At 45.4% G+C, this 12,344-nt stretch overlaps 1 protein-coding gene across 7 annotated transcripts in view; it reads right to left on the bottom strand.

The window, feature by feature from the left end:
- Positions 1 to 12,344, bottom strand: part of fry (FRY microtubule binding protein) — a 286,727-nt gene that overhangs the window by 60,766 nt on the left and 213,617 nt on the right. For all 7 annotated transcript variants that reach the window (XM_008107925.3, XM_008107921.3, XM_008107919.3 and 4 more), the window contains 3 exons: positions 11,438 to 11,623; positions 2,418 to 2,616; positions 128 to 249 (listed from right to left, as the gene is read on the bottom strand). In XM_008107925.3, coding sequence (XP_008106132.1) covers positions 128 to 249; positions 2,418 to 2,616; positions 11,438 to 11,623 — 507 coding nt within the window. The remainder of the gene's footprint in view (positions 1 to 127; positions 250 to 2,417; positions 2,617 to 11,437; positions 11,624 to 12,344) is intronic.

Genomic DNA, 12,344 nt, shown 5'->3' with positions numbered 1-12,344 from the left:
ATCAAAAGGAGATCTGTGAACACAGGCCTTTAATACATTTGTTCTGAGAAAACCACACATCCAATAGAAGTAATTTGTGATAGTTGGTCCTTCTGTGAAAGTAATCATAAAAGCAATTATTCAATACCTGACTTTGAATCTTTATAGACAGAAACAACATGGCGCAAGAAATTGGTGAGCTGCTCTGCACTCTTTGTATTCTGGTTCTTGGGAGTGATATCCTCATGGCACCACAGTGGACCAAATGCCCTTAAAAGAAGAAATTGCATGGTTTAATATTAAAATTATGCAGTTTTGCGCAGTACAACATTCATCTCCAAATTAAGGAAATTAACTGTCATAAAAAGTTAATTCAATACAATTTATTCAAATTTAAAGAAAAATTGGGATTTCACTATTTCCAGTCTAAACATGCAATGAAGAATGTCAGAGCCAAGATGGAAAGAATGGAAGATTTTAGCGCTGCTGAACTTCTTGCAGAAAGTCAACTGAAAGATCACGAACTTGCCAGTTTCAGTAATTAATCAGAACATGCCTCCACAATCCAGGCAAACATGGTGCATATTTTATGATGGTGAAAGTCTGTTCTTTCAAAAGTTCTGGCTTAATATTGCCAACCATTAGCAACAGCTTTTAATAATTTAATAGGATGCCTATCGAGATCAGAAAAGGACTATTCATTACACTATGTAATAAAATTTGAAAAATGTTCTGTTCCTGGTTTGAAAGTGTTATTTCCTATTTAAGTGTGCAGTACAGTAGAGTCTCAGTTATCCAACATGAATGGGCCGGCAGAATGTTAGATAAATGAAAATGTTGGATAATAAGGAGGGATTATGGAAAAGCCTATTAAATGTCAAATTACAGTATGATTTTACAAATTAAGCACCAAAACATCATGTTTTACAACAAACGGCCAGAAAAAGCAGTTCAATACACATTAACGTTATGTAGTAATTACTGTATTTACGAATTTATCACAAAATATCGCAATGTATTGAAAACATGGACTACTAAAAAATTAACTACAAATAAAGATAGAATTGCATAAAATGAACTTAAAGTAACAACATTGTCGGAAGTTAACTCTGTGAACAGTTCAGTCCTGTGAAGATTTTTTAAAAATTGTCATCTTTTCTGCCTAAAGAAACAGCTGTGGAGCCAGGTGGGAAGCAGACTGCGTTGGATAATCCAGGATGTTGGATAAGCAAAGGTTGGATAAACGAGACTCTACTGTACTTACTTTGATATAGTGTGCAGTACTTATTTTGATACTTTGTTATACAGTGTTCCCTCACTACTTCGCGGTTCACTTTTCGCGGATTTGCTGTTTCGCGGTTTTTCAATAAACTCTAAAAGACTATTATAAATAATAAAAAATTACAATTTACAGCCTAAGGAAGGAAGCAAAAACTGATGGGAGAGAAAAGGAGCCCATGTGGCAACAGAACAAGGAAGCGATTTATCAACACACGATTGGTTGATAAAGACTTAAAATGGTGTATAACTACAGTAGAGTCTCAAGTATCCAACATTCGCTTATCCAGTGCTCTGGATTATTCAAGGCAGTTTGGCTCCCGCCCCGATCCACGGCTGTTTTTCTAGGCAGCAAAGATTGAACTTTTTATGGATTTAATTTCCAACAATGTTGCTACGGTAAGTTCATTTTATACAATTCTATCTTTATTTGTAGTCAATTTGTTAGTAGCCATTTTTTTAGTCAATGTTTTCAATATATTGTAATTTTTTGGTGCTGAATTCATAAATACAGTAATTACTACATAATGTTACCGTGTATTGAACTGCTTTTTCTGTCAATTTCTTGTAAAACATGATGTTTTGGGTGCTTAATTTGTGAAATCATAGTGTAATTTGACATTTAATAGGCTTTTCCTTAATCCCTCCTTATCCAATATTTTTGCTTACCCAATGTTCTGCTGGCCCGTTTATGTTGGATAAGTGAGACTCTACTGTACTAAAATAATGTATAAATATTAAAATAAATATAGTGTCCCTACTTCATGGGTTTTCACTTATTGCCCTGGAACCTAACCCCAGCGATAAGTGAGGGAACACTGTACTTCAGAAATTTTGGTTTTGTAGTTGCCACAAACTATGTTGAATTGGTTAAGAGTCTATGAGATATTCATTGAAAAACTATAGCAAAATGTGATGCAGGATGTCCTGCAAAAACAAAGTTTTTGCAGTTTAATAAACTTTTTCCATGTTTTTATGATAGAGCCAATTAGGAAATGACATTCATAACCCAGGAACAAAAATCATGTTAGGTAGTGTTATGAGACCTGGATAATAGAATATACCCTACAAGCAATTATGAAAAATGCAAATTTTTCCAAAATTATACAACAATGATCTAAGGATTGCAACCTGCAGTCTCTCTGTTCTGTCTCGATTACCTGGTAGTTAGAAATTCAATTAGCTTGTTTGCCTTTTCATCTGTTTCCACGGCTGGGTCGATGTCCTCTATCTCCTGAGTGATCTGTGGGAGGTTTCCACTGCTCCCTCCTAGGCTGATACTGGAGGAGGTAGAGCTGGAGCTGAGGCCGGAGTCTGGTACAGGAGAAGACTGATACTCCCTCAGAAAGTCAAAGCCACCTAGGAGCAATTGTAGGAAAAGAGATAAATATGGAATGTTTCACTGAGATCAGAACTCAACAAGGAAGCTTAGGACAAACATGTTTCAAAACAGCTACTATAAACCAACAAGAAAGAGAGTACATAAAAAGATAAAATATTACTGATTAAATCTGGAGACCAGCTAAACTTCATATATTATGTTGTCTGGAAAAAAGGCATGTCCATCTACTAGCAAAAATTGGTCTATGAAATATATCAAATTATGTATTTTGATGACTCATTTAATCAAGATCCTTTTTGAAGCCGCAGGCTTGTTCCACAGCATATGCTTTATAAGCCAAAGGATCATATAAAACACTTTGTGTAAGATTCAAAGAGGGTCAATTCTGAGTAAGATGAGCAAATAACTTAGGCAAAATCCCATATTTTTAGCATCCCAATGACCATGATACAGTTTAGGCTGAAAAAGCACGCAGACAGAAAAGTTCTCCCTGCTTATACATTGGGTAGATGTTCTAAATAGCAGGTATCTACAGATGCAAGAACATGCAAAGCAGGGAGAATGGGAAGAAAACAGTTTATTGCTAGATCAGGCCCTCTCTTTCCATAATTATTCTAGCTGGAAGCATTTTACACTCTTATTCTTTAGTTCTAAAAAGTTATCATTAGCTTACAAGCAACATTTCTTTCATATCAGGATGAAGATATCTATATGAGATAACCAAATACAACTGGATAAGAATCCAGCTTCTACCAGCTTCTACCATGGGATAATTTTAGCTACGTTTTGTTGGCCATGGCAAGCAGCAGTAAATAGGTTTTTCCTAGCCCTACCTAAAAATGGCAAGGACTAAATATTTGATGTTTCTGCATGCAGTGTTGTTATTAACTGCTGTCAAGTCAACTTTTACTTATGATGACCCTACAAATGAGACTTCCAAGTCATCAAATGTCTTGCAAACTCAGGTCTGTGGCTTCCTTGATTTGCCTGCAGCATGTGCTCTAACACTAAATTATGGCCTTTCTAAACTCTGTGGCTCTAGCAGTACACCCAAGAAGGCCGGAAGATTTCTTCATGCTGAAAGAGATAGGGCCCACTTCTTTCCTTTCCACCCAATGTTATAATGTTGCACGTAATATAGGCATTGTACAATTATACTCAATTTTCAGGATTATTTCACCAAAAAGCAAGAGAGCTATAACTTATACAAATAGGGTTCCTGCATGATGAAGCATTAGTTTAGGAGTGGGCCACCACAACTCAAAAAAGCAAGAAAACATTATCATGTACCATAATAAATCAAACATAAAAGAGAATTTTAAAAGAAAAAGCATTCCTTACATACCACAGCATGTACTTAATTAACAAATCATTCCAAGTTCTGCAAGTCATGTTGTTTACTGTTTAACTATCTACATTCTTTCTAGGAGGTTTTTGATTAATGCTATGAACGTCATTTATCTTCATTTATTCTGGCTATGTCCCAAAACAACTGATTAATAAAGGAGTGGAACTCAAAAATCGAAATGAAAAGTTTCTTTCTTTTTATGCAGGACGTTTCCCAAGGATTAAAAGAATATTTCTATTTTAAAAACCAACCCTGCCTGTGAACTATTCAGTGTATCTTATAAAACTTTCAGGTAACAAGATCATAAAATACAATAAAATATATTTAATGTGTACAGTAAAATGCATTAAATATAACTTTAGCATTTCAGAAGTATTTAAAATAAAATAAAATCATAATGTCCTTTTTAAAACCAGTGCTGTTCTTCCTCCCATAAGTAATGGATACATTTTTATTCACGGACACGCACATTAAAACATGGCTTATTCCTGTTATTCCATACCTCATACTGAACTATTTATTTGTTTTTTTTTTATTCCAGTGTGTCTGTTTTGGATAGAATAACCTCCATTCTGAATAGTGCCAGGAAAATTTCAGCAAGGTCAGACACTAAATCAAATTATGTATCTGCAATTATTATTACTTTGTTATGATTGAAATATACACAACTGATTATAACATACACAATCTGAGAATGCAACCTAGTCTTGCAGCACCTTCTTATTCACCCAGACATTTGACTATTACCTGGCCATTGCAGGTGTATGTTATGTTGTTGCTGTTGTTGTTAGTGGTGGTTTAATTGTCTTTTCGCCTTTGCTTTTTAAATTAATGTTTTAATATGGTTGCTTACTTAATTGCCTGTTAACTTGTTTAGTATCTGTTGTTTTAACTGTATCTATCTTGTCTATGGAGCCTTAGGTGGTTCAGCGGTTTAAACGGCTGAGCTGCTGAACTTGCTGACAAAGTTTGAATTTGGGGAGCGGGATGAGTTCCCGCTGTTAGACCCAGCGTCTGCCAACCTAGTAGTTCAAAAACATTCAAATGTGAGTAGATCAGTAGGTACCGCTCCAGCGGGAAGGTAATGGCACTCCATGCAGTCATGCCGGTCACATTACCTTGCAGGCATCTACAGACAATGCCGGCTCTTCGGCTTAGAAATAGAGATGAGCACTAACCCCCAGAGTCGGACATGGCTAGACTTAATGTCAGGGGAAAACCTTTACCTTTACCTCTCTTGTCTATACACACAGGATGGACAGGTTGCTCACCTGTAACCATGTTTCTTCGAGTGTACTCTGTGAATTCACACTAATGGAGAGGCTGCGCCTGCGCAGGTCCCAACGGAAACTCTTCCCAAGCTGAAGTTCAAATTTTGGCGGTAGCCACGCCCCTCCGTCCCCGGAGGGCATATAAGGCAGCCCTCGGCGTCTCCTCCCCAGTTCCTACGCCGCTAAGGCAACGAGAAAGGAAGAGGGTTTGCCAGAGGGGAAGGAAGGGCGGGCTTGTGTGAATTCACAGAGTACACTCGAAGAAACATGGTTACAGGTGAGCAACCTGTCCTTTTTCTTCGTGTACTCTGTGAATGCACACTAATGGAGACTAGCAAGCTTAGGTCTTGGAGGCGGGCTAAGCAAACCCAGACAATGAGAAAAACTGTCCAAACATGTGTTTATTAACATCAGAACATGGTCCGAGGACCCAAAAAAGTATTGCATCAACACACGCCAGACACCGAGAGCAGCCCGGTAAGGCATGATATAACCCTCTAAGAGCACATGTGCACGTAGGAACATCATTTCCCAAAGGGGGGAAAGGCATTTGTAAATAAGGCACAAATCGTCAAAAGAGCAGTGCAAACATGTAACGGACAGGAGAAACACAAGAAAGGGTTGCATGAGAATAAACACCCGCAGAGAAGTCATAAATGCATAAAGTTAAGACAAGCATGAAGATAAAACTGCCCTAGCAAAGGCTGAATCCTTCAGAGTTCTTTGGTCTACCCTATAGTGGGACACAAATGTAAGGGGGTTGGACCAGATCGCTGCCCTGCAGATGGAGTCCAGGGGAATGCCCCTCAGGAAGGCAGTCGACGTGGAGAGGCCTCTCGTCGAACGCGGGCGAACCGACGGAGGAGGTGGGCGTTTGGCCAGTTCATAGGCCAGTTCAATGGCCTGAGCAATCCAATGGGACAGTCCTTGTGAAGAGATAGGATTCCCCAGCTTATCTGGAGCATGGGCCACGAAAAGTTTAGGGGTCTTTCGAATGTCTTTAGTACGGTCCCGGTAAAAGAGAAGTGCTCTACGCACATCAAGGAGGTGCAGTCTCCGCTCAAGGGGAGACGAGGGGTCTGGAAAGAAGGCAGGAAGGACAATGTCCTGGTTAAGGTGAAAGGCCGAGACTACCTTGGGAAGGAAGGTGATGTCCGGACGGAGAACGGCGCGGTCGTGATGAAAACGGAGGTAAGGCTCATCGACCCGAAGGGCGGTCAGCTCCGAAGGCCTGCGCGCTGAAGTTATGGCCACCAGGAAGGCAACTTTCCAAGACAGGAGACGAAGGTCGGTCGAAGCCAATGGTTCGAAAGGAGAAGCAGTGAGCTGGGAAAGGACGAGCTCGAGGCTCCAACCCGGAGTAGGAGGCTGAGACGGCGGGCAGATGTTATTATAGCCTTTCAAGAAGGTTTTGACAAGGTGATCGGAGAACAGCGATGGTCTACCATGTTGTTGAAAACACCAGGATAGAGCGGCCAGGTAAGATTTCATAGAGGCAAGAGAAAGTTTTTGATCTGCCAGAGACATAAGGAAGTCCAGCACGATCGGTATCGAGGTTGGGAAAACAGTAATTTTTCGAGAGCGGAGAAAGGAACGAAAGCGAGAAATCTTATAAGTGTAGGCCTTGGTTGTAGCCGGCTTGTGAGCTGCGCGGAGGACCTCCTGTAGGTTCTGCGGGAGGGAAGTCAGGCGAGAATCCTCCAAGCAGTGAGATGTAGAGAGGAGAGATCCGGGTGCAGGATCTGGCCGTTCTCTCTGGACAAGAGATGAGGTAGAAGGGGCAGAGTGAAGAAGGTCGCATTGGAGAGGCGAAGAAGAGCCGGGAACCAAGATTGACGGGGCCAGGCTGGAGCTATCAGGATCGCCGACATCGGTACCGACCGGAGTTTTTGCAGGACCCTCGGTATGAGAGGAAAAGGCGGAAAGAGATAGATCGGTTCCGCCGACCAGTCCAGAAGGAAGGCGTCTCCCAGGCAGCCCGGAGAGGAGGATGGGGGAAGTCTCGCACCATACCGAGGGAGTTGAGCGTTCTGAGGAGAGGCGAAAAGGTCCAGAGTGGGAAAACCCCATTTGAGAAAAAGAGAAAGAAGAGTCTCGGGATCGAGCATCCACTCGTGGGAGGAAGTCGTCATCCTGCTGAGGGCGTCTGCCAAGTTGTTCTGGGTCCCGGGAAGGTGAATCGCCGAGATCAGGATGTTGCGGGCTATGCACCAATACCACAGCTGGGAGGAGAGAAGCATCAGCTTCCTTGAGCCCGTGCCGCCCTGTTTGTTGATGTAGAAGACTGCTACTGTGTTGTCTGATTGGATGAGGACAGATCTTTGGGAGATCAGGCGGGAGAAGGCTTTCAGAGCCTTGAAGATGGCAAGGAGTTCGAGAAAGTTTATGTGATTGGCCTTCTCGGAGGGAGACCAGAGGCCTCGAACAGTGAGACCTTTCATGTGGGCTCCCCAGCCGAAATTGGAAGAGTCTGTGGTTATGGTGGTGGCGGGGGGAACCGGGTGGAACGGGAGACCCCTGCAGACGTTGGAGAGGGATTTCCACCAGAGAAGCGACCGCCGAACGTGGGGCGGGACCGAAAGAAACCTCGAATTGGGGTGGCGAAACGGCTTGAAAACGTCTATGAACCACCTCTGCAAAGTCCGGAGATGGAGCCTGGCCAACGGGGTCGTGAGGACTGTGGAGGCCATGTGGCCGAGGAGAACCTGGATGGACCGAGCCCGAACCCTCCGGTGGGTCTCGCAAAAGGTGATCTGTTGTCGAAGGGCCAGAAACCTGTCTAGCGGAAGAGAGACAGTCTGAGCGATTGAGTCGAACAGAGCGCCGATGAAGCGGATTTTGTTCGACGGGGTGAGGTGAGATTTTTCGTGGTTTAGCTGGAGACCGAGGGATTTTAGAAGAGAGAGAGTGTAGTCGACGTGACGTCGGAGGAGGGCAGGGTCGGATTCGACCAGAAGCCAGTCGTCTAGATAAGGGAAGACTGTGATTCCCTGGAGTCGGAGGTGGGCCGCCACGACAGCGACGACTTTGGTAAAGACCCTTGGGGCCGTAACGAGGCCAAAGGGTAAAACGGTGAACTGGTAGGTCTGGTCGAGAACTTTGAAAGAGAGGAAGCGCCTGTGGTTCTCCCGAATCGCCACGTGGAAATAGGCGTCTCGAAGGTCTATAGATACGAAGAAGTCTCCGCGCTGCAGCATCGGGAGGATGGAGGCGATGGAGACCATCCTGAACTTGGTTGGACGTATGAAGGCATTGAGCGTGCGTAAGTCCAAAATTGGGCGGAGGCCCCCACCCCTCTTCGGGACCGTAAAGTACCTGGAGAAGTAGCCTTGAGGGTCCTGTACCGATGGAGAAGGCCGAATAGCCCCTTTGGCGAGAAGGGCGTCGACCTCTGCGAGAATTTCTTGAGAAGGGTTGGAGAGAAGGACCTGACCCGTGGGCGGGAGTTCCTCGAACTCTAAGGCATAGCCTTCTTGGACAATTTTGAGAACCCAGGCATCTGAAGTAATAGATTTCCACCGGTGAAAGAAGGGAGCCAAGCGATCTAGAAAGAGACCAGGAGGTTGATTCGGAGAAGAGGAGAGGAGCTGAGGAATGAGAGCTGCATCGGTACCGTAAGAAGAGTCTTTGGAAAAGGAGATGGCGTCAGGAGCGCCGGGGAGGTTGACCAGCGGTGGGGGTGGCCCGGCCGCGCTGTCTTTGCGGTTGGGCAGCCCGACGGGGCTGTTGACGGTTGTTGTTGTTCGATACCGAGGGACGCCTGAAGGATTGCTGGCGGTAAGAAGGAGGCGGGAAGCGTCGAAAGCGTTGAGGAAACCACTTGGTGCGGTGAGCTTGGGGTTGATCACCGCATTTGGTGGCCAGTACTTTAAAGTCATGGTTGGTTTTAAGCTTGTCGTCGGTGCCAGAGTTAAACAGGCCCATGGCGTCGAAGGGAAGGTCCTCGATGACCTGCCTCGAGGAGGAAGACAAACCGGACGACCTCAGCCAGGCGTGGCGACGAATGGCGATGGCGTGGGCAATCATCTTGCCGGCCGTGTCTCCCGTATGCTTAGCCATCTGGATTTGATGATGAGCTAATGAGTCGGCCTCTTGTTGTAGGGTGGACATAACCGACCGGTCTTCATCGGACAACTTTGAGAAGAAGGGTTGAGCTTTTTCCCAAAGGATCTGCTGGTAGGCCCCCATACAGGCCCCATAGTTCGCCATCCTACAAAGCAGAAGGGCTCCGGAGTAGAGCTTTCTCCCGACCGCGTCAAATCTCTTGCCTTCCCTGTCTGCAGGGGTGGTGGATTCACGGCCGGAGGACTGAGAGGCTTTAACAACCATGGAATTTGGGTCGGGATGGTGCTTAAGCCATTCTAAAGTATCGTCGTCCGTACGATACCAGGTCTCGATTCTCTTCGAGGTAGGAGGGATCGAGGAAGGAGTCTTCCACGAAGACTGGATGACATCTAGGAGATAAGGCAAAAACGGCAGGAGCGTGGCCGGAGGGGCCTGGGCTTGGACCCGTTTGAAGACCGGGTCAGTTACTGCCTTGGAAGTCTGCTTGATTTCTAGACCCAGGGCATCCGCCATTCTAACCATTTGTTCGGAGAAAGCCCGAATGTTGTCGGTAGGCGAAGGAGGGTCCACCTCATAGGCATCATGAGGAGGAGAGAGATCAAGGCCCAAGGATACCACCGAGGCCGAGAGAGCGGAATCAGGACGATCTATATCAATCTCATCGTCCCCAGCCCCTTGAGGGGACTGAGGGGGAGATGACAACACAGTCTCTGGGGGCGGCAAAACCTGAAGAGCAGGAGCCATCTGCGGCCGAGTTTCTTTGGAGGCCGAGGCCTGGGCCGCTCGAGCCAGGCGAGTGGTTTGTCTACCCCGTTCCGGTGTCGAGGTTGGGGGAAAAAGCTGTTGACGGGACGAGCGCTGAGAAGTAGCAGGTCGAGGAGATGGCACCCTGACCACTGTCTGAGTGGAGTGGTGGGGTGAGTCCTGCAATTCGCCATCCGAAAGTTGTTGAGGAGAAGGTTGGCGAGGTCGCTGAGCTGGAGCGATCGGAGAGGATCTTCTAGAAGAAGTCGCCGAAGAAATGATGCCCATCTTGGAGGAAGCGGAAGAGGAAGAGCGTTGAGTTGCCCTCTTCTTAGCGAGCGGTTGTTTTGATGGAACCCTCAGGGATTTACCCGGTGTGGGAGGGACCATAGCTGAGTCGGATTGGGACCGACGAGCTTCCTCGTGAGCTCTTTTAAAGGCGATCTTCATCGCAGAAGACGACGGAGGAGCCCCGAGGTGGGAACGGGCCGAGGATACGGAGGCCACCGAGCTCGATGTCGAGGAAGGGCCGACTCGACCAGAACGTGTCGACACCATAGCCGTGGTGAGAGTGCACGGTGGTTTGGCGGTCTTAGACGACCTGGAGGCTCTGGACGCCCTAGACGAGGCCGAGGGAGCTTTAGCTGTTGAAGCCGACATCGCTGCCGGATTAAGCGGCGGCTTCGAGCCCGAAGTCGACGGAGCGGGTTCAGGGGCAAGCGACTTTTCGTAGAGCGCCGCTCTAAGCCTCGCGGCTCTATTCTTTCTAGCCTGGGCCGTTAGGGCCAGGCAAAAACGGCAGGTACCGACGACATGTGCCTCCCCGAGGCAGTAAAGGCACTTGGCGTGGCCGTCGGAGTCAGGAATTTTAGCGGCACACTGAGTGCAGCGCTTGAAGCGAGTCGTAGACATGAGAATCCGAAGTGAACCTTGCGGCGGAAAAAAAGGAACTGGGGAGGAGACGCCGAGGGCTGCCTTATATGCCCTCCGGGGACGGAGGGGCGTGGCTACCGCCAAAATTTGAACTTCAGCTTGGGAAGAGTTTCCGTTGGGACCTGCGCAGGCGCAGCCTCTCCATTAGTGTGCATTCACAGAGTACACGAAGAAAAAATAACTTTGCCCCCTGTTCTCCAGTTGTATGGTAAATACTGTAAATTAAAGAATGCCGAGTGGTGACACAGAATGGTGAGCAACACTGAAAGAAAGCCTGGGTGGCATTCAATCTTTTTATGGTGCTTTTTAAATGACTACATTAGTGCTCAGTCTGGAACAGTTACATGAACCTATTTCTCTGTTGTTTTATGTACATTTTAAGGGCAGAAAGAACACCACAGGAGCAAACCAGGGACAAGACAAGATGAAGCAAAACAAAACTGGATGGACTCTGAACAAGCACCTGTTTCTTCTTACCTGTATAGACATAGTCAGGCATACATGCAGACTGCACTGTGAGGGTCTTGGTTTCATTCATTTCTCTGGTCTGAAGCAGCACTGAAGCAATGGCTTGAAAATTGCTATTACATGATAGAGCAATCAAAAGATGAAGCAGCAGTTTTCTACTGTGCTCAAAGACCTCTGGACGGTAATGGTCAAGACCTAAAGGGCGGTAATTGACAGCAATCTTTGAATATGAATCATAAACACCTGAATTCCAGAAAGAGCAAACAGTTCTAAGTAGTTCAGGCCCTCCACAACAAAAAACACAACCACAATGAAATCATTTATGACCATGTTAGCACAGTTTCCTGTTTCATACCCTCTTGTTGTCTTTGCTGTGTACTCTGAATCCATCTTGGGTTCATGGCACACTTTTCAGAGGGTTTTTCTTGGCAGAATTTATTCAGAGCCTGCCTCTGGGGTTGAGATAATGGTTTGCCCAAGGTCATCCAGACTAATTTATCCGGTCAGCCTAGGAGCCCAATTTTCATCCCTATTACCCACTGCTGGCAGCACCAGGTCCAGAAACAGCTAAAACAGTGAGATGCTAAATTAGCAGCAACAACAGGAACTGCCTCAACCTTTACTTCGAGTTTGAAGTTTTTTAGCTTGTAATAAATACAATTTAAATCAATACAAATTTAAAAGAGTGTAAAAGTACTTAAAAACTGCAACAGGAACAAAAAAACATGAGCATCACTCCCTTGAAAAGACTTTTTTTGCAACATGAGGATGAGAGAGACTTGCCTAGGATATTATGTTTTTCTGATAAGCAATTGAGAGAAAATGTATAGTTTGAAAGGAAAAAAAAACATTTGTGTGTCAACATACATGATTGCATGGCCCAGTAGCCAATTGAAAGCTGTTAGGTTTGAAAAAT

The sequence above is a fragment of the Anolis carolinensis genome, chromosome 3 (genome assembly GCF_035594765.1).
Source record: "Anolis carolinensis isolate JA03-04 chromosome 3, rAnoCar3.1.pri, whole genome shotgun sequence".
Lineage (NCBI taxonomy): Eukaryota > Metazoa > Chordata > Lepidosauria > Squamata > Dactyloidae > Anolis > Anolis carolinensis.
The sequence above is the reverse complement of the archived record's forward strand: the minus strand, read 5'-3'. Positions and strand labels throughout refer to the sequence as shown.